General features: G+C 44.3%; 1 protein-coding gene across 2 annotated transcripts in view; it reads left to right on the top strand.

Moving 5' to 3' along the window:
* LARP4B (La ribonucleoprotein 4B) overlaps positions 1–24,987 on the top strand; it is a 123,822-nt gene that overhangs the window by 22,576 nt on the left and 76,259 nt on the right. The window contains exon 3 of one of the 2 annotated variants that reach the window (XM_040434214.1): positions 13,242–13,371. In XM_040434214.1, coding sequence (XP_040290148.1) covers positions 13,291–13,371 — 81 coding nt within the window. In that variant the 5' untranslated portion in view covers positions 13,242–13,290. Of the gene's footprint in view, positions 1–13,241; positions 13,372–24,477; positions 24,720–24,987 lie in introns of those variants that run through there. The other variant, XM_040434215.1, reaches the window with a different exon arrangement.

Raw genomic sequence — 24,987 nt, 5'->3', positions numbered from 1 at the left:
GCAGGATCTAGCAGAGGGACAGGAGGATTGCCGAGGCGGCGCTGAGGTAGGGAAGGTGGCACTGTAGACAGGGAAGGCGGCGCTGGGCACCACACGGCGATGGGTGCGGCCAGGCACCCTGTATTAACGGACGTCCCCTTGGGCACCTTAGGTAGGTCATTGACAGGTTATAAAAACCTGTTTTTTGGGCTAATAGAGCCACAAGCAGATTTAATAAGGCCAGCTTAGGATTCATGTTATTAGTACGGACATGGGCATATGTTTAGGTTATAGGGGTAAAATCTCATGACAGAATCCCTTTAATGATGTAATGGAAGATTCTCTCTGTAAATCAGACTTGGAATATATCCCACAACATTCCCAAAGGGATTCACATACTAAACAAGCATTTAACCATGCATGCTTGTAGTGGATCAGCCATTCTGAAGGGAATCTTGTCACCAAAGAACCCCCTTCCCTGTGGAGAAGACCCCCAAACTACTGTAATGGCCGCTCTAAAACACAGCTTCAGAATATGTAATTTTTTGGTTAATTTTTAAATGCCTAATTAAGCAACTTACTGAATTGTATTTATTAAAATCCTACCTAAAAAATTGTAGGTTTTATGCAATTTCTGGAACTCCCTCACGTGGCTCCAGGTGCTGCTGATTGTGATGTAGATCAGGCTGCACACTGCCCCTGGCTATGCTGGCTCTCTGCTCTTTCTTTTGGTGTGAAAAATGGCAGCAGAGAGGAGCAGGAGTTTTAAAACCGCATCAGTAAGGTTTTGCGGTCCGCGAATTGCGGATCCGCAAAACATGGATGTGTGCGTTCTGCAAACGGACAGCCACTGATATAACTGCCTATTCTTGTCCGCAAAACGGACAAGAATAGGGCAGGTTATATTTTTTTTATTTTTTGCGGGGCCACGGAACGGAGCAACAGATGCGGACAGCACACGGAGTTCTGTCTGCATCTTTTGTGGCCCCGTTGAAGTGAATGGGTCTGCACCCGAGCTGCAAAACCTGCTGCTCGGATGTGGACCAGAACAACGGTCGTGTGCATGAGGCCTTAGTAAGAGGAGATTCCTAATGAGCTGTAGAAATCAATCCAGTAATAAAGCTTATGGTGGCCCCACAGACCTAATGTCTAGCATGCATTAGTGTGCGGGACATATCCACGTGAGAAAAGTCTGAAACTAGGAGCAGGTTGTAAACTTTATATCAGAGGGTCTGAAAATTATGGATGTTATCTTAAATAATTGCAGCCTGTAACTTGGCGCATAGCTGTTAGAGGACCGGTCATGGGATTTAAAAATGTTCAGTTCCATAATGTATAATATTAGGGAATGGGATTGAAGGCGGTCCTATCAGTGACTGACAGCCTTCCCTCTATGAGGAGGAGGTCCTATCAGTGAGTGACAGCCTTCTCTCTATGAGGAGGAGGTCCTATCAGTGATTGGTGGCTATTTATGTGTTCACACTCATGGTAAAGACTGTCAATTACTAATAAGAACGCCTCCTCATAGGGAAGGCTGTCAATCACTGACAGGACCTCCTCCTCATAGATAGAAGGCTTTCAGTCACTGATAGGACCCCCTCCTCATAGAGGGAAGGCTGTCAGTCACTGATAGGATCCCCTCCTCATAGAGGGAAGGCTGTCAGTCACTGATAGGATCCCCTCCTCATAGAGGGAAGGCTGTCAGTCACTGATAGGACCTCCTCCTCATACAGGGAAGGCTGTCAGTCACTGATAGGATCCCCTCCTCATAGATAGAAGGCTGTCAGTCACTGATAGGACCCCCTCCTCATAGAGGGAAGGCTGTCAGTCACTGATAGGACCTCCTCCTCATAGAGGGAAGGCTGTCACTCACTGATAGGACCTCCTCCTCATAGAGGGAAGGCTGTCAGTCACTGATAGGACCCCCTCCTCATAGAGGGAAGGCTGTCAGTCACTGATAGGACCTCCTCCTCATACAGGGAAGGCTGTCACTCACTGATAGGACCTCCTCCTCATACAGGGAAGGCTGTCACTTACTGATAGCACCGCCGCCTCATAGAGGGAAGGCTGTCACTGATAGGACCGTCCCCTCATAGAGAGAAGGCTGTCACTCACTGATAGGACCTCCTCCTCATAGAGGGAAGGCTGTCATTCACTGATAAGACCTACTCCCTGACTTCAAAGCCCAGAATTTTAATGTTTAAAATACAAGTTATACTAAATCTTTTCCTACAAAAAGCTATCAATCTGCTCAGCTCCTCCTGCTCTATAGTATGCCGCTTGCAGCTCAAACACAATGTTCAATGTGACCGGTTCCCTTTAAGTAGTTGCTGATATTTCAGAAGATTTAAAAAAAAAACAACATAAAATAGGCCCAACATTGACATGTCTGGTTACTTGACTTCAGAGCCCCATTGTGCATAAGATCCCGGGCGTCACATCAGACCGCAGTGCAGACAGAAAAAAAAAAATCGGCGTACCTCTCCTGCTCCGGCCACTGCTCCGCTCCTGACATCCATGCTTTTCCTGGTCTTCCTGCTGTGCTGTGACCTGACTACACCCAGCATGGGGTCACAGAGCTCGCCAACATCCTCACCCTCTGCACAGGTCACAGCACAGTGTGAGGAGTCTGCACGAGAACACCAGGGAGCAGTGAGTACAGGGCCCGGCGAGCGCTGCATTCACTGCTTCTTGGTCCTCCTGTATTAACTACTAGATGTGGTGACGTTATCATGCTGCTGCTCTAAATTTTGTGCAAATCTCGCCGGCACATCTGTAGTTCAGTTAATGAAACCGCTGCCAGCCAATTACAGACCGCGGGCGCACACAATGGAGACCTGTGCTGCCAATGGACGTCTCCGCTCACTTGCCTCTCCCATCAGAGGCCATGTTTAGGACCCTGCACTGTCTAGATACTTGTACTTTATGGTTCCATATGTTTCAGACCTGACCCAGAGTTGGTGTCTGTACTACTAAAGCATTATAGCTGTCGTTTGTCTGTTCAGTGACATCGGGGTCCACCCTGATATAGTGGCAGAGCAAGCAGGTTTCTCAAGCTGAAACTAACCTCTCCCCGCCACCACAGATCAGTGAGGTTGACACAAATGCCTTTAGAAGCCAAGCTGTGTGTCATAAGTTTATTTTATCCTGTGTGACCTGTTCTGCATCTTCCTAGCAGAGAGCATGTCACTGGCTGAGCCTCAACTTATTTGTTAAAGGGGCTCCATCGTCAAGATGGTTAACGGAGCTAACATCTGAATGTCCTACACTTAAAGGGGTTATCCAAGACTAAAAGATGTCCACCATGTGCCCGGGCCCCTCACACTGAATCTACTTACCTGGCTCCCTGCGCCTCTCCTGGTCCCCACACCTCCGCAGCTGCTTCCCCTGTCGCGCGGATGAAAACGTCGGGGTGGAGGGGGGAGGGTTTTGGTGGAACAGCCATTGGCAGACGGGGACGAGCCTCCCTGGTGACGCTAGGGATGCTCGTCCAAGTCACCACCTGCGATTGGCTACCATTTTGAGGGTGTATATAACTCTTTTGATCACTTATTTATTTTTCATGGGAGAAGAACCAGCCAAAAAAAGGCGACTCAGCCATTTTGAATTTTTTTCCGTTTTGCAGTTTTCCGTAAATTTTTTTATATCTTAATAGTACAGGCGTTTTCACATGTGGCAATGCCCTTGATATTTTTTTTATATATAATACTAGAACAAGCGATCATTAGATTGCTTCTTTCATAGACTCTATAGTATTGGCATTGGAGGCTATGGGAATTATACTGTGTAGGGACTTCATAGGAACTAATGTGCAGCAGCCTCCTGTCACACAGTAGGACAGGGGCTGCTACACAGTGCATCCGGCTGCCCCCATCCTCACCGGGTTTAATGCGTCCAGATGCCGTGGTTACATTTGACCATGACATCTGAAGGGTTAAATGTTGAAATCTGATATTTCTGATCCTTCTTTTCCCCCACTGTGTTGGGAGAGTTCGGCCACCCTTAGGCACATTAGATTGTCGGCCAGTCCTGACAAAATTGGTCAGTTTTTTTCACAGTTGCTTCTAGGAGGTGAAGGCTTATTCTTTGCTTGCAGTTTTTGACTAGTACAGTTTGGGGGGTATGTATAGCAAAATGATTAAAGGGAGTCTGTCACCTCATTTTCACCAATATAACAGTAACATGCTTTCCCAGCATACCTGTGTGCACTTTGTGTCTGTATTCCATTTCCAGGAAAAGCACTTTTATTCTGCTGAAAGTGAAAGTAAAAACAGCTTTCACTCCTGACCATGATTCTAACGGCTGTATCTTCTGATATAGTGGATATAATGCTGTGCTTCTGGTATAGTTTGAATTGTTGGAATGCCAGCTTTCAAACAAGGTCAGGCCCATGTGGTACAAATCGTAAGATATGAACAGCTATAGCAGCCCTCCCCTCTTCAGTCTGGTTTGCTTTGGGCACTTGCAGCAGCAGAGCCGGGCACTTGGGAGCCGTTTTCCAGCAGAATAAAAGTGCTTTTCCTGGACATGGAATACAGACACACAGTGCACACAGGTATGCTGGGAATGTGTCCAACCTTCTGTGGGGTAGTGCTCTTCGGGCTACTTTCACACTAGCGTTCGGGTGTCCGCTTGTGAGCTCCGTTTGAAGGGGCTCACAAGCGGCCCCGAACGCATCCGTCTAGCCCTAATGCATTCTGAGTGGACGCGGATCCGCTCAGAATGCATCAGTCTGGCAGCGTTCAGCCTCCGCTCAGCAAGCGGACACCTGAACGCTGCTTGCAGCGTTCGGGTGTCCGCCTGGCCGTGCGGAGGCAAGCGGATCCGTCCAGACTTACAATGTAAGTCAATGGGGACGGATCCGTTTGAAGATGACACAATATGGCTCAATCTTCAAACGGATCCGTCCCCCATTGACTTTCAATGTAAAGTCTTGACGGATCCGTTCAGGCTACTTTCACACTTTCACAACGGATCCAAACGTCTGCATTATAGGAGCGGATCCGTCTGTGCAGACATCAGATGGACCCGCTCTGAACGGTAGTGTGAAAGTAGCCTTAGATATATTGGTGAAAAACAGGTGACCAACTCCCTTTAAAGAGTTTTTTTGGGCTACAGGTCTTGATGTCCTGACCTCAATATCAGATGGGCAGGGAACTGACAGCCAGCACCTCTACCAATCCGCTGTTTCAGACAGCCGCAGCACCAGAAACTGTACTGTGTACGGAGTGGAAGCAGAAGGATCAGTACTCGGTGTAGTTTCTGGTGCACTGAAGCTCACTTCTTGTTCACTTGAATGTTAGTCGGGCTGCACTATAGTGTATGGAGCTGTCTGCTTCCAGCTCTGTATACTGTATAGTCTCCGGCACTGCAGCAGCCCAAAACAGCTGATTTGTGGGGGTCCTCTACCCTTCTGATCACCTATTGTGAGGTTAGGTCATCAATATCGGTAGCCTGCAGAACCTTTTTTACATTTATGTATTTTTTATTTTTTTGAAGGGAAGGAGAATATAGCAGTTCATCCATTGATTTCACCCTCTATCATATGATGTAGCTTTTTGTCTGCTTGTATTTTTTGATATATGCTATCAGTATAACATCCGTGTCTTAAAGACAATATTATCCCTTGAGAGGCTGCTGGAGATCACCTGATTGTCATGTTTCCAGGATCTGAAACCCCCGACAAACAGCTGATGTCACTGGGGCCTGACAGCTCTTATGCCATAGGGTTCAGCTACACGGCTGGATTTCTTGCAACTGCCGCAGCAATCTCATTAATTTCTATGGGATCACCGCTACTCAGTGAACCTGACTGCGACGGCTGTCTCTTGACCAGTGTAGCCATACCCTTATTCACACAGTCAGTGATGTTGAGCCAAAACCAAGTGCAGGTCTAAACACACAACAGATGTAGATATTTTCCTTGGGGCTAATGCACACGAACGTTTTTTCTTTTTTTGTCCTCGTCAGTTCTTTTTATTTTTTATTTTATTTTTTGTGGCTGTATGCGGAACCATTCATTTCAATGGTGCCGCAAAAAAATACGGAAATGATTGTGTACATTCCGCATCCGTATGTTCACGTGTCCGTGCAATTGCGGACAAGAATAGGACATGTCCTATTTTCTTTCGGGAGCGGAAGTGCGGACCCGGAAGTGCGGATCCGCAATTCCGGATCCGGACAGCACATAGTGTGGCCCCATTGAAGTGAATGGGTCTGCTATTCCGTTCTGCAAAATGCGGAACACAATTGCGGACGTGTGAATGGAGCCTTAAAGGCCATCTGTCATCAGTTAAGAGTACGTAAAAGTTAGCCTCTGTCTATCAGTGCTGGTTTGCAGTCTGAGTCTGATATCTCCATATGTGCCTGCAATCCGTAGAAAAAAAGGCTTTTTATAATATGCAAAGTACTTCAAGGGTGGTGCCTTTGCTCTGTGACGCTCAGCTTCCTGTCTGTTGTGCCCCCAGGCCAGCCACTGAGAGCATATTCACACCTGGTCCTGAACTCTCCCAAGAGTGCGTTAGGCACATGCGCAGTAAGGGGATGGAGGTGGCCCATCTGCCTGGTGGTCTTCAACCCTTTACTGCGCATGTGTTGAATGCCCTCCCGCAAGACTTCAGGGTCAGTCGTGAATTTTTTAACTGCCTGGCCTGTGTGACATAAACAGGGAGCATAGCCTCTGGGTGCAATAGCACCACCCTTGTTGCACCTAGAGGATCATTTTGCTTATTATAAAAAGCATGTTTCTCCACAGATTAGAGGTATTATCAGACTCTGAAGACAGGCACCGATCTACAGCGGCTGACTGTTTCACCTACAGGTAAGTGATGACAGGTGCCCTTTAAGTGTCATTTGAAACTGCTATAACTATATTTGATGTGTTAAGTGTCAGGTTAGAGTTTGGTACATCTGTAGGATTCTGTGAGATCCTTGTGTTAGCATGTTCTGTGCTAATTTTCCCTCCACTCTGCAGAATAGTAGTCATAAAAATGTACCTGGTTCTTGCATTAAAAACTGCTTGTGGGTTTACTAGGTACTATGTACCTCGATATAGCAATTCCTTTATTTTGAACCCAAATCTGTCCCCTTTAATCCACATATCACACGTTGCTTGGCTGGGATGAGATCTCACTACTTAGTTTTTTATGTCCCGGTTCCTCTTCTATTCCTCCATTTGGCATTTTGTGATCAGTTAAAGGGGTTGTCCCACGAAAAATATTCTACAGTTTTAAAACCAGCACCTGAATACTTTTGTAATTGCATGTAATTAAAATTTTTATATAGCTAATGAGCTATTCAATAAAATATATCTGTATAGCGCCACCTGCTCTTTGTTCTTTTTTCTTTGTCCTGCTCACTGAGAAGGCCGCACATGCTCAGTTTCATCCTTCAACTGCCTCCTGATCTGTGATAGGCAGAGCATGGACACGCCCCCTGAGCTGCAGCAGAAAAGACACTCCCCTTCAGCTGCCAGCTTGATATAAATCTAGCAGAGCAATGAATGTGGAGATCTCTGGATCCATGTGAGGTACAGGGCTGGATATAGCTTTTAAAGGGGTTATCCCATCTTAGACCATGAGGGCATATCGCTAGCATCTGCCCCCATTGTCTGATAGGTGTGGGTCCCACCTCTGGGACCTGCACCTACAAGGACAATGGAGCCGGGGAGAGTTGTGGCTGCAGGACCCTGGGTTTCCTGGGGTCCGTCCACCACCAGGCGCAGCTCCCCGCCTCTCCCATTGAAGTTAATGGGAGTGCACTGCGCAGTGCGCCCTCATCCACTTTCTCCGCTCCGTTCTCCTTGTAGGTGCGGGTCCCAGCGGTGGGACCTGCACCTATCAGACAATGGGGGGCATATCCTAGCGATATGCCCCCATTGTCTAAGATGGGAAAACACCTTTAAGCGTTTGCCTTATGAACAATGTGACAGATGAAATGGAAAATAGGTAGAGAGAGATGCAGCAACAGTTGTGGGGTGCCTGGTGAAAACCCCTCCAAGGCGTGCCCTCCTAGCCAGTGTGGCAGCAGCAATTGGGGGGTGAGAAAAACCCTTTTAGCTTGCAACCTGCTTATTTTTTTTATATTATTTAGAGATATGGGGCCCGAAACGTGCCTGGCTCACAACCTACCCAGAAGTAATGTGATATTACAGAAATGATATACCTGCGATTTAAAATAACATTTCTGTCCTTTGACAACTACTGGGAAGCTCGTGATGTTTCCATTATAGAGATCTTGTTACACTGGGAATCATGTCATGGTTTGCTGACCCGGCGCAAGGTGTTTCCTGCTTGGCAGCAGCTCGTATGATCCTAGCGTTCGTCATTGTCACGAGCGCTTGTTTTTACCACTTTATCTTGGTTAGTCCTGTCGCCCCCTCTGTGGCATATCTGTTTTCATATTCAGTTGCTGTAGTTTAGTAATGTAGGACATGGGAATCCTCATTGGTAAGAACGAGGGGTGTGGTTAGTGTCACATGATCTGCTGTCGGGACGCATCTGATTGCCCTAAGGCATGATGGGACAGCAGACATATGACAAACCAGGAAGGATTCAAGCATGGGGGATAAAAGAAAACTGCAAATGTGGTAAATTTGAAAAAGAAAAAACTCTCAGGGAGCGAAATAGGAGTAATTGATGAAAATACACGAGTGAAAAGTAGTTTATGGCAGAAACCCTTTCACCTGCATGGCTGTGGTCTAGCCTACTCAATTTATGTGGTCTTTAAATGGAAACGTGGGCTTTTTTCTTTTATTATACTGTACTTCTTCCCAATCGAGGTTTTTTTTTTTTTTCTTTTTCTTTTTTTTTCTTTTTTTCCCCCCTAATACTTTATTACTGAATTATATGCAGTAACCCATGCGACACATGGTGACCATCATCTCTTTATCATCCCAGGAGTTTATTAGATACTTCTGCTTCCAGTATAATGTATGCACAGATAGTATTTTCTTCAGGTCTCTCCCTTTGTGCAAGTCCTTAAAGTCTATGTACATTTTTGAGGCTTTTTTTTTTTTTTACTGCAATCATTTTGGGCAATTTTTTTTTTTTTTAAATTTGTCTTTCTTAAAAATATGGAACTTCTTTTTTTTTTTTCTGTACAAGTCTGAGATGCCCTAATAGAGGGATATGAATTTTCTCTCTGCTCCATCAGCCAGCTACTCTGAAGGGCTCCTTATCTCTGTTCTCAGACCTTATAAACATTCATTATAGCTCAGTTCTGATCTTACTGATCAGAATGTGGCTTATGTTTGTTTATGACCTCTTAGTAGTTTAGAGATAAGGTGAACATGAAAGTACATTCTCACAGCTGGACAAACGGTTAACCCTTTGTGACCGAACAGCTTTTTTGCAAATCTGACCAGTGTCACTTTATGTGGTGATAACTTTAAAACGCTTCTACTTATCCAGGCCATTCTGAGATTTTTTTTTTGTCACATATTGTACTTCATAACACTGGTAAAATGGAGTAAAAAAAAAATAATTTTTATTTTTAAAATAATACCACATTCACCAAAATTTTGGAAAAATTTGCAAATTTCCAAGTTTCAATTTCTCTACTTCTATAATACATAGTAATACCTCCAAAAATAGCTATTAGTTTACATTCCTCATATGTCTACTTCATATCATTTTGGGAATGCCATTTTATTTTTTGGGGAAGTTACAAGGCTTAGAAGTTTAGATGCAAATCTTGAAAATTTTCAGAAATTTAAAAAAAAACAATTTTTAGGGACCAGTTCAGGTCTGAAGTCACTTTGTGAGGCTTACATAATAGAAACCACCCACAAGTGACCCCATTCTAGAAACTACACCCCTCAAGGTATTCTAAACTGATTTTTACAAACATTATTAACCCTTTAGGTGTTCCCCAAGAGTTGATGGCAAATGGAGATTAAATTTCAGAATTTCAATTTTTTGCCAAATTTTCCATTTTAATCCATTTTTTCCACTAACAAAACAAGGGTTAACAGCCAAACAAAACTCAATATTTATTGCCCTGACTCTGCGGTTTACAGAAACACCCGATATGTGGTCGTACACCACTCTACGGCCCCACGTCAGGGCGTAGAGGGAGAGGAACGCCGTGTGTTTTTTGGAAGGCAGATTTCGCTGGACTGGTTTATTTACACCATGTCCCATTTGAAGCCCCCTGATGCACCCCTAGAGTAGAAACTCCAAAAACGTGACCCCATTTTGTAAACTACGGGATAAGGTGGCAGTTTTTTTGGTACTATTTTAGGGTACATATGATTTTTGGTTGCTCTATATTACACTTTTTGTGAAGCAAAGTAACAAAAAATAGAAATTCTGAAACTTCATCTCCATTTGCCATTGACTCTTGTGGAACACTTAAAGGGTTAACAAAGTTTGTAAAATCAGTTTTGAATACCTTGAGGGGTGTAGTTTCTTAAATGGGGTCACTTTTTGGAGTTTCTACTCTAGGGGTGCATCAGGGGGGCTTCAAATGGGACATGGTGTAAAAAAAAAACTGTGCAGCAAAACCTTCCTTCCTAAATCCATATGGCATTCCTTTCCTTCTGCGCCCTGCCTTGTGCCCGTACAGAGGTTTACGACAACATATGGGGTGTTTCTGTAAACTAAAGAATCAGGGCAATAAATATTGAGTTTTGTTTGGCTGTTAACCCTTGCTTTATTACGGGGAAAAATGGATTAAAATGGAAAATTTGCCAAAAAATAACTGTTTTGGCACAGTTTTTATTTTTTATTATTTACAACGTTCATCTGACAGATTAGATTATGTACTATTTTTATAGAGCAGGTTGTTACGGACGCTGGGATACCTAATATGTTTACTTTTTTTTAATTTATTTAAGTTTTACATAATATCAGTTTTGAAACAAAAAAATCATTTTAGGGTCTCCATAGTCTTAGAGCCATAGTTTTTTTTTTTTTTTTTTTTTGGGCTATTGTCTTAGTTAGGGTCTCATTTTTTGCAGAATGAGATGACTCTTTTAACTGTATGATTTTGGGGTACATACAACTTTTTTGATCACTTTTATTATCTTTTTTTTGGATGTAAGGTGACAAATTTATGGCATTTTTTATTTTTACGTTGTTCACCTGAGGGGTAGATCATGTGATATTTTTATAGAGCAGGTTTTACGGACACGGCAATACCTAATGTGTACCTTTTTTTTATTTATTAAGGTTTTACACTATCATTTTTTTAAACCAAAAAAAAAATTGTTTGTGTCTCCATAGTCTGAGAGCCATATTATTATTATTTTTTTTTTTTTGGGCCATTGTCTCATGTAGGGGCTCATTTTTTGCGGGATGAGACTGTTTGCATGGTACTATTTTGGCATACATGCGACTTTTTTGATCACTTTTATTACCTTTTTTTTTGGAAGTAAGGTGAGCAAAATTTCAATTTCCCCATAGTTTTTATTTTTTATGGTGTTCACTATGCGGGGAATGTAACATGACCGTTTTATAGATCGGGTCGTTATGGACGCGGTGATATATAAAATGTGTAGGGAATTGTATTTTTTAAATTTTTAATCGGGGATAAATGTTTTTTTTTTTCACTTTTTTTTTTTTTTTTTTTTACCCAGACCCACTTGGTTCTTGAAGATCCAGTGGGTCTGATGTCTGTATAATACAGTACATACAGTTCACTATATACACTTACACTTTGTCTGAACAGATCTCTGCCTTTAGCACAGTTCTGTTCGGCACCATGGACAGCAGGATGCCTGAGAAGGCGTCCTGTTGCCATGGGAACCTTCCCCGTCTGTGTGGCAGACGGGGAAGGGGAGGGAGGAGGGCTCCCTCCCTCTGTCACCCCATCCTGTCCGGGGGCTGCAAAGGCACAGCAGCCCCTCGATTGGAGAGGGAGGGAGCTCCCTCCCTCTTCACCTCTTCCATACAGCGGTCCCTACGGACCGCGGCATGGAAGGGGTTAAAACGGCGGACATCTGCACAGATTCAAACGGCTGACATCTGAGTGTCAGCAATGAGCTGACACTCTGATTCAACCGCTCGGCCATCCTGAAAATAAACGGGGGGCGGGCGGAAGATCGCGCACCCGCCCCCCACACTGCTGCACGCCTCCCGCACCACCCGTAATCCTCCTCCCCCCCCCCCTGCAGGCACAAAAACAGAGGGCTGGCGGGGGGTTTAACTTTCAAAAATATGGGCACTTTGAGGTTTCTGATCCCTGCGGTCACGGACCGCAGGGATCAGAAACTTGCATAATCCCTAAACCTGCGGTTTGTAGCGATCGGCAATGTGGGGGACCCCCTTAGCATTGTCACAGGGTGCCTTCTGAATGATTTCAACAGGCACCCTGTTCCGATCACTGCCGTCTTGGGTCCTTAAGGACTCGAGAAACAGGGCCTACCGATATGTCTTAAGTCCTTAAGGGGTTAAAGGGGTTGTAACTGAAACTGCTGACTGCACCACCGCTGCAGTGTCGAGGGCTCACGAGCAGTACTGTCTCTTCAAACAGCTGATCAGCAGGGATACTCCTGCGGACCCCTCCTATCCATTGTGGGGATAAGTCATCAATATGGGAAACCAGACAACTCTTTTTTAAAGGGTTTTTACTAGCTGCTGCTAATAAGCATTTTTAAAACCAATGGCAATAGGCAATGTCCATTGATTTAATACAACTAAATCCTGTTTACATCCAAGTCCACTCACCTGGTGCTTGTTTCCGGACATGGTCGCTGATGGACGGTGCTATTCATCAGCGTCTTCCATTCACTTACATGGGAGACTGACAGTGAAACTTGTACTTGCTCAGTCTATCCCCAGTGTATGTGAATGGAGGCTGCTGATAGTTGGGACCCTCCATCAGCGGCCATGTTCGGAGCTCAGCATCTAGAAGCAGGGGAGTTTACCTGCATGTAAATTTGTAGTAGAGGTATTAAACCATTGGACCGGATGGTTTCCTAACGTGTATTTCCTGATTTGTGCGTGTGCAGTTCCCAGCATGTTTGCAGTTAGCAATGTAAACTTACTAACCACTTGAGCCCTCCTCCCTTATTTACTTAGCAGTGAAAGCAGGAGCTTTCCTAATGGAGAAGCCGGGGAGAATATCTTAGCAAGTTCTGGTACCGTGGCTTAGGAATGAGCCAGGACCACCTGCTGTTAGACTGGGGCAGAGCAGGTTATTTTTGTATTAGTTTGTTGTGGGATGTTTTTCTGTTCCTGTGATTCATAGATTATACAGGATTCTGATTATCCTTTGATCGGTTCTCTGATTGACTAATGATTTTATTATTTTTCTCCTAGCTTTCTGGGGTGACTCGTTTTCTCTGAGGAGCCTAGAAGCAGACGGCTCATGACTTCAGATCAGGATACTAAAGTTGTGGCTGAACCGCAGGTACAGCAAGTCCAAGAAGCCAAAGATAGTTCACATCTTGTAAGTATTGCTTTATGTTAGTCCTAAAGGTCCAGGACAAGGTTCTTTAATATGGAGTAAAGTTCCATGAATCAGGCACCCGTTACTCCAGGCAAACGAAAGTCAAGTTATTAACCTACATGACCACGTGGCGCTGATATGTCTGTGATGGATTACTGCTTGTTCCTTTCTTGGGCTCCCGGTCTGATGCTGAAGTATGCGACATAATATTTTTGCTTATTACTCCTTCGGGCCTCAGTGTGTGATGGTGATCATGTTAGCGCGTAGAGAACTTTGAGAAATGGACCTGCCTGACAGAACACTTCAAATCCATAAAAAAATATCTACTGACCGCTAGCAATCCTTCCTGAGTCAGAAACTAGATATTAGAGGCACAATATATCAGTCGTATATGGAGAGCTTTTAGGGCCCTTTTTCACAGGCTGGAGATCGGGGCAATTATTGGGAATGAATGTTAATACCACTGCTCGTTCCTGATAATTCTCCTATGTAAATGTGCTGCCGACCACCGAAGAATGAACCAACACTTGTTAGACTACTTTCACACTTGCGTTAGGAGCGAATCCGTCTGGTGTCTGCACAGACGGATCCGCTCCTATAATGCAAACGCTTAGATCCGTTCAGAACGGAACCGTTTGCATAACCATGAACAAAAAAAAATAAAATTTTTTTTTTTTTTTTTTTGTTCATGATAATGCAAACGGATCCGTTTTGACTTTACATTGAAAGTCAATGGGGGACGGATCTGTTTGAAAATTGAGCCATACTGTGTCATCTTCAAACGGATCCGTCCCCATTGACTTACATTGTAAGTCTGGACGGATCCGTTTGCCTCCGCACGGCCAGGCGGACACCCGAACGCTGCAAGCTGCGTTCAGGTGTCCGCCTGCTGAGCGGAGGCTGAACGCTGCCAGACTGATGCATTCTGAGCGGATCCGCATCCACTCAGAATGCATTAGGGCAGTACGGATCCGTTCGGAGCCGCTTGTGAGAGCCTTCAAACGGAACTCACAAGCGGAGCCCCGAACGCTAGTGTGAAAGTAGCCTTAGCTGATTATACCTTTTTAAATCGCCAACTACGGTCATCACTTTTTGACAGTGTATCGCCCTGTGTAAACAGGTGTGTGCTGTGGACAAACAGTGAATCTGTATGGGGACGAACAGTCGCAGTAGCTCCTTGTAAATACAGCTCTACTGCAGCTGAACAATTGGGAGCAGTTTGTTTCCTGATCATTGCCCTGTGCAGCAGTTCATTTAAAGGGAACCTGCCAGATGTGCTATGCCGCCATCACTGAGGGCAGTGTAGTGTAATGACGGACCTGATTTCAGCAGCCTGTTAATGCAGTGATGGATGTAGCACTACCTGCCAAAAACCACAGCATGCACCAGAGTTGTGAGGGAGATTAGTCTGATTCTCCACCTTCCCGCCACTGCCTCCGGACAATGATTAACTGGTTTCTTCCAGTTTTCTTGTTGCCCATAGCATTAACTGGTATGAGAGGAATCAGCAGGTCTGTCATTACACTTTGCTGCCCTCAGTGAGGGCATCATGGTAAAGCTGACACGTTCCCTTTAGAAAAGCCCTTACTGCCCCTACTGTTAGATAATGGTAACCTCCCTCTTGATATTTTTAAATTAACCACTTTAAGGGGTTGTCCACTTTTTTTATGTTAATGACCTATCCTTAGAATAGTGTTCACGCGAAAGGGTGAGTTTGCAATCTACTGCTTTAGGCTACTTTCACACTTGCGCTTGATCGGATCCGTTCTGAACGGATCCGATCATATTAATGCAGACGGAGGCTCCGTTCAGTACGGATCCGTCTGCATTAATAACTTAGAAAAATTTCTAAGTGCGAAAGTAGCCTGAGCGGATCCGTTCAGACATTCAATGTAAAGTCAATGGGGGACGGATCCGCTTGAAGATTGAGCCATATGGTGTCATCTTCAAGCGGATCCGTTCCCATTGACTTACATTGTAAGTCTGGACGGATCCGCACGGCCAGGCGGACACCCGAACGCTGCAAGCAGCGTTCAGCTGTCCGCCTGGCCGTGCGGAGGCGAGCGGAGCGGAGGCTGAACGCCGCCAGACTGATGCAGTCTGAGCGGATCCGCATCCATTCAGACTGCATCAGGGCTGGACGGAAGCGTTATGCTCTGCTCGTGAGCCCCTTCAAACGGAGCTCACGAGCGGACAGCAGAACGCTAGTGTGAAAGTAGCCTTAGCTAGCATTCACACATTCTCCATTATCCCAGCAGTACACAAAATATTTTATTTCAAATGATATATTTGTCAGATGAATTAAAGTCACGACGTTTCGGCTGTAGTGACATTTTTCCAAGTCTCATCTGCGTTTACATGTGTGGAAAATGTGCTCTCCAGCAGTACATTGTAATGTTTGTGTAAACGCAGATGAGACTTGACAAAGGTCACTGCGACCGAAACGTTGTCACTTCATCTGAGAAACAACATATCATTCGAAATAACAACAAATTTTTAGGTACTGGGGGCATAATGGAGGATTGTGTGAATGCTAGCTAAAGCAGTAAACTGCAAACTCTCCTATTGACTGTGCACTGAATCTATTTAGAATATTGATTGGGCTGAATAACTTTTTAGTCGCACCGCAGCCGTAAACTGTGTGCTATTCCAATGTATTTACACTATCCTCAGAATAGGTAATCCATATCAGATTGGCGGGGAGGCCAACCTGCTCGCTGTCCCAATTGCATCCGGTGAGCAGATTTAGTTACAACTTAATCCCCATGAACTTCCATGAGAGAGCCCCTACCAGTTAAAATTAATAGGATTGAACTGTACTATTGAAGTGGAGTTGTAATTACATCTGCTCGCTGTTGACACTATCTTGAGGATAGGTCGTCAATACATAAAAAAAATAAAAAATAAAAAAGCGGACAACCCCTTTAATGCATAATCATATATGTCATTGTATGGAGCTGGCTCACAACCTGACTCCTATCCGGTCATATTACCCCACAGATGCTGCTGTCAATAGTGGTCGTGGCACCTGAGGGGTTAGACAGAGGGAGGAGGCCACCTCTGCTCTCCTATCAGAACCCCCTGTGTCGAATTTGCAGTGCTCTGATTGGTTGTTGAACAACCTGGGACCTTCTGAAAGCTCCCTGGCCTGTTAACCCGCTTAACCAGACGCTTGTAAAGAGCACATGGACTCCTATAGTATTCTATTGCAGTTTATAGTAGAAGCAATCAGAAGATCGCATATTCAAACTCCAACGACCATCCGTTCAATGAAGCAGAAACTGTGACTCATCAGAGAAGACGACCCTTTGTCAATCAGCGAAGGTCCAATTCTGATACCATTATAAAAATTTGAGCATTTTATGTCAATGCAATTTTGTTTCAGAGGTGCAGCGACCATCCTTCTGCTTCGGAGTAGGGTTCGTTGAGCTGTATCAGACATGTCTGGTAGACCCTGGTTCATTTTGGTGGTGAGCTGCTCCACTGTAGTTTGTAGGTCTGCCCTTACACACATTTGTAGCCAACGTTCACCTCGAACATCGATGGCCCGTGGTGCTCCAGTTTCCATGTCTCTTATTTGGAATGATGCCATTTGTCCACTCACAATATCCTTCACCACAGCAGCACATGAACAGTTCACACTGCGCAGTGTCAGAAATACTGCCACCCTTGGCCCGAAAGCTGATAATCAGCCCTTTTTGCAACTCTGATAAATCACCACTTTTACCCATGACGGCAACTAAGAATATGTGTGCAGACAGCCTATAACACACTTTATATACCCACCAATCCGGCTTAGAGCACGTGACTTCCTTTATGAGCTACCCACTGCCAACGTCAAAAGTAGGAACTGGTCATGTGACTCGACTGTATTTTACAAGTTAAAGGGGTTGTGCAGCTTGTTTATATTGGTGAGCGATCCTCAGGATTGGTCATCAATATCTGACCGGCGGCCGTCTGACACCCAGTACTCCATGCGAGCGCTGTTTCCTTTTCATTCTGCTACATGTCGTCTCCCTTGCAGCGGTGGCGTAGTGTAATTACAAGTACTCGCTCCATTCAAGTGAATGGAGCAAGTACTCATCATTACACTGCACTTCCGTGATGACGTGCAGTGTAATGAAGAGAAAATAGTGCTCGAATGGTGCGTCGCCTCCTCGTCAAACAGCTGATTAGGGGTTCTGGATATCAGACCCCCACTAATCAGTTATTGATGACCTATCCTGAGGAAATCAATATGAAACCCCTTTAATATGCATGTTGGATCACTTACAGAGGTTCGTATCAATCTTGTTTTTATTTTAAGTTCAAGAATAGTTCAGTGTGACATTGTCTTATAGGGGACTTTCAGAAAGGGGAAATTAATGAATTTTTTTTACCGTAAGTTATCTGGAGTAGGGTTGTTGCAGGTATCGAATTTTCGATACCCAATCGATACTTTTGTCCGGTATCGACCTCGATACTGGGATTTGCCTTTTTTCGATACTAGGCTTCACTACTGCGCAGTCTAGTATCAGAGCATGGAGCAAGCTGCTGTCAGCGCGCTCCGTGCACAGCAGCACAGGGGAGAAGGAGTCGCTCTCTCCCTCCCCCTGTGCCGCCGCTGCCACCAATGAGAGAGAGGGGCGGAGCAGAGACGGGCACACTGCGCCAACAATGAAAGTTAACGTTTAATACAAATACAGGTGCCGGCAACAGAATCACATAGACGCGATCAGCTATGTGATTCTGCTGCCAGCACCCGCATTCCGCATTCTGTATTAAAGGTTAATTATCACTGGTGGTGCAGTGCGTCAACCCCCCCCCCCCCCCCCCTTCCCCCAGTATTAAGATCATTGGTGGCAGTGGCCACAGGGTCTCTTCCCCCATCCTCCTTATTGGTAGCAGTGGCAGCTTCTGATTGGAGCCCCAGCAGTGTAATCCTGGGGCTCTGATCGGTTACCATGGCAGCCAGGACGCTACTGAAACCCAAATTATTAAGTTCAAAGGGATTCTGTCACCAAGTTTTGTGCTATAGAGCTGCGGACATGCACGGCTAGCATGTCCGCAATATACCAGTCCTATAAGGCTGTATGCTTTTATTTTCTTTAAAAAAGGATTTCAGAGATATGTAAATTAGTGTTGTATGTGTCCAAGGGGCTGTACGAACCTTCCTGGAGCCCAGCCACGCCTGTCTGTGGAGGAGCCCAGCACCGCCTATGTCCTCCGAATCGCCTCCTTTCATCAACGATAGATTGCCGTAATCTCGCGATGCGCGAGCTCGCGCATGCGTAGTGCTGGTATAGTGTTCCTTCTTTATGCTGCCATCAGCCTCAGGGAAAGAACTGCGCATGCGCGAGATTACGGCATTCTATCGTTGATGAAAGGAGGAGATTCGGAGGACAATCCTTCTTTTTTAAAGAAAATAAAAGCACACAGCCCTATAGGACAGGTATATTGCGGACATGCTAGCGGCGATTATATGCCGTGCATGTCCGCAGCTCTATAGCCCAAAACTTGGTGACAGAATCCCTTTAAATCGCCCTCTTTCCCAATTTTACATATAAAATATATGAACAATTAATAAATAAACATATCGCCATGTCTGAAAAGTCCAAACTATTAATATATAAAAAAATCTATGGGGTGAATGCTGGAACAGAAAAAATATAAATAAATTAAAACTGCGCTATACCCATATTTTTATTTGTTTTATGAGGAATGCACGCGGCTTTTTTTGTGTGTTTTATTTTTTTTCGCGTGGTATCGAGTATCGCAGTACTTTTTTTATTTTTTTATTGTATCGAAATCGAATCAAAATTTTGTTATCGCAACAACCCTAATCTGGAGGCCTATTTATGGTTCTAACAGCAGGGCTGTGGACTGATGGAAATAGTGTATGCGACAGGTGCAATTAGGACTTCGGTCAGTGTAATTTGACCATATTCTTCTTAAATCCCCTTGTGCTGCCATGGTTTACATATAACAGTGGCACTATTTATGATAAGCCGTCATTAGACTTGTTCCTTCCACATCAGTTAATATCCATTTCGTCATGTAATATTGAGAAAATAGAATTAAGGATGGGTTCACATCACGTTTTATTCCTCTGTTTAACGTATACGTTAGAAAAAAAAGATAGAAAAATGCAGCACACTGTGTTCTTGTATCCTGCAGAGTCCAGCCAATAAAAACGTATGTGACTGATGTCAGTGTATGGCATCAGCCTGAGGCATCCATTCAACATGCACGTTTTTTTTGTATACGTTAAACGGGTGGGAAAAACGTGATGTGAACCCAGCCTTATTGATTCTTCTCACAGTTGGGATACATTGTGAATGTTGATGTTTCTGCAGTTAAAATAATAAGGTTAATAAAAAATTATTAAACTTTTTTTTTTTTTTTATTCTAAATTTTAAAGTGAACACTATCGTCTAGTGGGATTCACATTGTAACGGGGTTGTCCACTTTCTTATACTCTCCTTTCGTTAGACGATCTAGCCTTATGAAATTGCAACTGGGGCATTTGTCTGGAGGCGGAGATGTGGGGGTGATGCCAACAAGCCATTTTGCCTTGGTAAGGGTATTTAGATGCAGAGCTAGGCCATCAAACTGGTGAAAGAAATCCTAGCTCCGATAGGGTCAGTATTTGAAGCCTCTATTCGGTGACTGGAGATGGCTCGTTAAAGCACAATTTTGTAACTCGCACTTTCATAGCTGTCTGTTGGATAAAATGCACTTTATTCTTGTAGCAAATAATCCTCAATGATAACATGAAAACACTGAGGTCTCTCACTTGATGTGATATTTCGGGATGCCATGCCCTTTTTTGCACGAAAGGATCTGCTTTTCTTTCTCCAGAAACCGCAGCGTCGCTCTGGTTTAGGCTCCATTCACACGTCCGTGGTGTGTTGCGGATCCGCCACACACCCGCCCGGCACCCCTATAGAAATGCCTATTCTTGTCCGCAAGTTGCGGACAAGAATAGGACATGTTCTATCTTTTGCGGAGCTGCGGATTGGGGCCACACTCCGCAATTGCAGCTGCAGACAGCACACTGTGTGCTGTCTGCATCCATTCCGTCCCCATAGAGAATGAATGGGTCCGCACCCGTTCCGCAAAATTGCGGAACGGATGCAGACCCATTTTGCGGACGTGTGAATGGAGCCTTATGGGTTTGGTCTGGCATTGCAGCTCAGCTCCTTCCAAGTGACTACCTACCAGACACAGCCCATGTGCCCTGTGGAGGTAAAAGAACTAAGGGGGGATTTACTAACCCATTTACACCAGGGTTCTGGCATTAAAAAAAAAAAAAATTGCAAACTTTGGTGCTGACCACACATGCAAAAGTTTGTGATTATTTATTTTTATTTTTTTATATTCCGCTTTTCATTTTTGTGATTAGAAAAAAAGGATAATGGGTTTTTGCAGGAGGGGTGTGATTGCCTGTGGGCCAACAGATTTGCCATCATTTCCACTAGGAATTGGCAAAAATACACACCTGCTTCTAGCAGGCATAGATCTGCATTCCCAGTGCACTGCAAGTAGAAGGTGCTCCAGTAGAAGAGCCCGGTGCCACATTTTACTCCATTGTACTTTGGATTGCAACTGGAGTGTGAGATACTGATCTTGGTAAATTCCTCCCTAAGTGCCAGAGTTGAGATGCTGCAAAATATTTCTCAATGCCCCAGAAGACCCCTTTAGGCCTCATGCACACGACCGTGCCAGGTGGGTCCGCAATAAACAGGCCCCGGACGTTTTTGCACCGCACCACGGATGCAGACCCATTCAAGTGAATCTGGAAGGTGCGATGCAGAATAGAGGCAATGAACCACTTTATCTGTACCACAAAAAAGTAGTGCATGCACTACTTCTTTTGTATTGCGGACAGATCACAGACCCATTCAAGTTGAATGGGTCTGGATCAGTCTGCGACAGCCGCATGGATGTTGCCTGAGCATTGGGGACTGCAAATTGCTGCGGCCAGGCAACTGCCGTCTGCATGAGCCCACACCATGTGTGGTTTTTTTTGTTCACACCATGATTTGTTTCTCAGAAGCAGGTTTCAAGCAACATTTGCTTTCTCTACAAAGCACAACACAACCTTTCCCCCCTTGATAGATTCTAGGACTTGTTTCAGCGGGTGTCCTAAATAATGACCATTAATAAAGTAACCTTGATCTGACCTGACCATCATATATTCCAGCCCAAGATTAGACTATTAAAAGGGGCGTTTAGCAGAACCTTGTAGCTTTCAGTTTGTGTACACACACATCCAATTAGCCTTTTGGCATACATAAAACAAGAATATTTTATCAGGTTGCTCATACCTACACTAGTTTAAAACATGCTAAAATGACCTAAACCGCCCCATCCCCCAGTAAGAGTTAAACAAGTAGTAGCCCTCTGGTTTTGGCAGCTGTTGGCCTGCGTCTTGGCAAATCTCCCCAATACAGAGACCTTAGTGTCTTGGCTTGTAGTTTGAGTGACAATAGCATGTGCTTTGATTTGTCTGTCTGAAGATACTATTTTTGACTTGTGGGCAGTGGCCTGTGTCCAGCTGTACGGAGTCCTATAGTAGATTCATTAAAGCATCGGCACTAGCAGAGCATGGTGTTACAATGGGTTGCTGTTTTAGCAAAGAATTATGCCCAAGCAGAAACCTTGAAAGGACCAGCTTGTTCGATTCAACATCATGTGAAGATCTAGAGAAAAATCCCAGTGAAATTCAAGATCCGCACACCGGAGAAAACTCTTTGGAGCAAGTGCTCGTTCCAGTCTTTGGTTCAGAAAACTCAACTTCCTCCGCTGTAAAGTCGTCGATGACCAGCAATGGATTGGTTAAGGTTTCTCGGTACTCCTCTTACCACAGCATGGATAACACAGAACACCATGGACCTGTACAGCCCTCTAGCAAAACCAGGTCAGTGAATTTGCTGCATCCCATAAATAGCGCAATAAATCTTCTGTCCAAATACGAACATTTACAAAGGGAGATAGAAGTAGATGCTGAAGAAAGCTCCGAATCCCAAGGCGTAGGCAATTGTACTGCTGAAGTCTCTAATTCTGCAGCCACATGGCCTCTCCGTGACCATGCTTCACCGGCTCAAGTGTCACTGAATTCAGAGCAGCGTTCACAGGAAGTTCTTTCCTTAAAAGCAAACTTCTTGGACAGCAGCCACACCGCATGGCAGAGCTCATTAACACCGAGAGAGGAGGAGAAAAATGCTGATAATGCAGAGAATAGAAGAGTATTGGATTTCTGTTCTGTAAGAAGACAAATAAATGAAAACCTGCTGCCTGAAAGTGATGCAGAGGTCAGGCAGAATTCGAGGACGAACACCTTCTACAGCATTTGTTTAGTAGATGATGATCTCATTGAAGATCTTTCTGAGAAACCTCACGCAAAACAGCAATATGATATACTTAGTAAATGTTCAGCTGCTGTGGAAAGTATGTGCGACACATCAAGTTCTCTGAATATTGGGACAGAAAATGTATTTTTTGAGCCAAATGGCACGGCAACAACAGTGGGTTCAGATGAGCCTGAGGTTTTGCCTCAGTCTGTTCCAGCAGGTTTACTCTCCTTTGGACCTCAAACAAAAGACTTGTTTGAACGTAGTGACTGTATTAACACGGTTTGTTTGGAAGCCTTAAGTTCTTTGGAAAATACTAATAATAATGTTCCTATAAATTGCAAGACCCAAGAATCTAGCTCATGTTTTTTTACACCTCAGGGACTAGGTCTACCTGAAACCTTGAATGAAGTTTCCACGTTGTTAGTACTAGATGAAATGAACACGCAATCCAGCTATGACCAAATTCTTTTGCCTTGTTTTAAACCACTACCTTTTGACGCAGACCTAACACCGTCATCTGATTTCTCAGACCAGAAGGTTGATGGGACCACTGAATCAAGTAATGAAAGCATTTTTGACACTGCAGACATAGAGTTTAATAAATCCTTGGATCCAAGTCTACAAGTTTCTCTTGTGGAAGATGACAACTTACAGGTCTTGAATGAGCCCAAAGAAGAAAACTCTCTTGTGAGTAGCATCAATATTGTAGAAGATGCAGTTGAATCATCAAATGAGAAAGAGAGGCCACCAGCATTGGAGGAATTTTGTAATTGTTCGGATGGTGATGTGATTGGTGAACAATGCAATGGGAGCTCTTGTGCTGGAAGTGATGAGAAACTAAATCACCCTGCTAATGTATTTATGAATGAAGATTTACCTACTGAAACATCAGGGTTCTGCCAAAAGCTGGACAGTACTGGTGAGAGAAATTCTTCTGAGGGGTGTATCGATGAGGAGCTGTCCGATGTAATGGAATCTGTTGAAAAATTCTCAGCTTGGACTCCTCAGTTTGGCGAATATGATCCAAACTCTGCTTCTTTACGCCTCATAAATATTTTACATCATATAGAAGATACTGAAAGTAATGACCCCGCTAGCATGTTAGAAGCTGTAAAATCTTTTGTGGAAGATGGTTTTACTTATGGTCCTCTTTGTGCAAAGCAATTAATTAACGAGGACCCTAAAACCTGTTTGAATACAAGTTCTAAATGTGGTGGATCCCCCATGGTTGAATATCTTGACATGTCTCCTGTTAACAATTGTAGGTCATCTGTTAACAATTGTAGGGATGATATTCAGGACCTGAGTACATTCTCCACTTCTGAGGACATGGTACACAAGAAGCTTGCCAGTCCTGTCTTTAACACCAATGATTTAATTTATGACCCTTGCTTGGAAAATGAAGTTGTGGGTGAAATTGCAGATATATCGCAAGACACTACCAGTCTTGTCATTGAAAATAATGATGCCCTTCTCGTGTTTGATGCCTCACATGGTCATTTTGATGAAGGTAGATGTGCAGAGTCTTGCCCACATGTGGACAACAACCTCTCAGAACTGGGTAACATGAATGACCGTCATGGGTCCAACTATGAAGAGGACCAGGTTGATCAGTATGCTGCTACGCCATCATATGAAATTCACACATTCTTGGCTGCTTCTACAGATAACATGGAGTTCGAACCGGTTAATGAAGAGTGTGTACTCGATTTAATGCAAGATCTCCTTAGAGAGTCTCAAAATAAGGCCACGGATCTATGTGAAGGATATGAGCAGCCTTTGCCACTGTCTTGTGTATTATCAGGTGAAGATTTCTTGGTTAGACCAGACTACAAAGTGGGTTACTTGTGGTTGGATTCTTCATCAGGATGCCAGCATTGTAACCTTCCGTGTCAATGCATCGATGAAAACCTGGAGGTTGCGGACATCAACTCTGGGAAATATGCATTTCAGCTTCTGGTTCCAGAAAGCAAAGACATCTGGGGATGGCCTGAGATGAGCTGTGAATCTGTAAGTTTACATTTTCATTGCACTATTTTGGTGTATTGAGTATTCCCTGTGTACTGGGGTATGTTCACACTTAAGTGGTTTATGTGGTTAAAGCTGCATACAAAAATAGTGACAAAATACTTGCCCTAAAACTTTCTCTTTAACCATTTCATGACCACCCACTGTGTTTTAGAGGGAGCAGAGCACTTCTCTGAGTACTACTGTTCTACAAATGAATTCTAACAGTTCTAGTTCTTGTAGCATCTTTTTGCCCTACAGCAGGGATCGG

The sequence above is a fragment of the Bufo bufo genome, chromosome 5 (genome assembly GCF_905171765.1).
Source record: "Bufo bufo chromosome 5, aBufBuf1.1, whole genome shotgun sequence".
NCBI lineage: Eukaryota > Metazoa > Chordata > Amphibia > Anura > Bufonidae > Bufo > Bufo bufo.
This window is presented reverse-complemented; position numbering and strand designations above follow the sequence as displayed.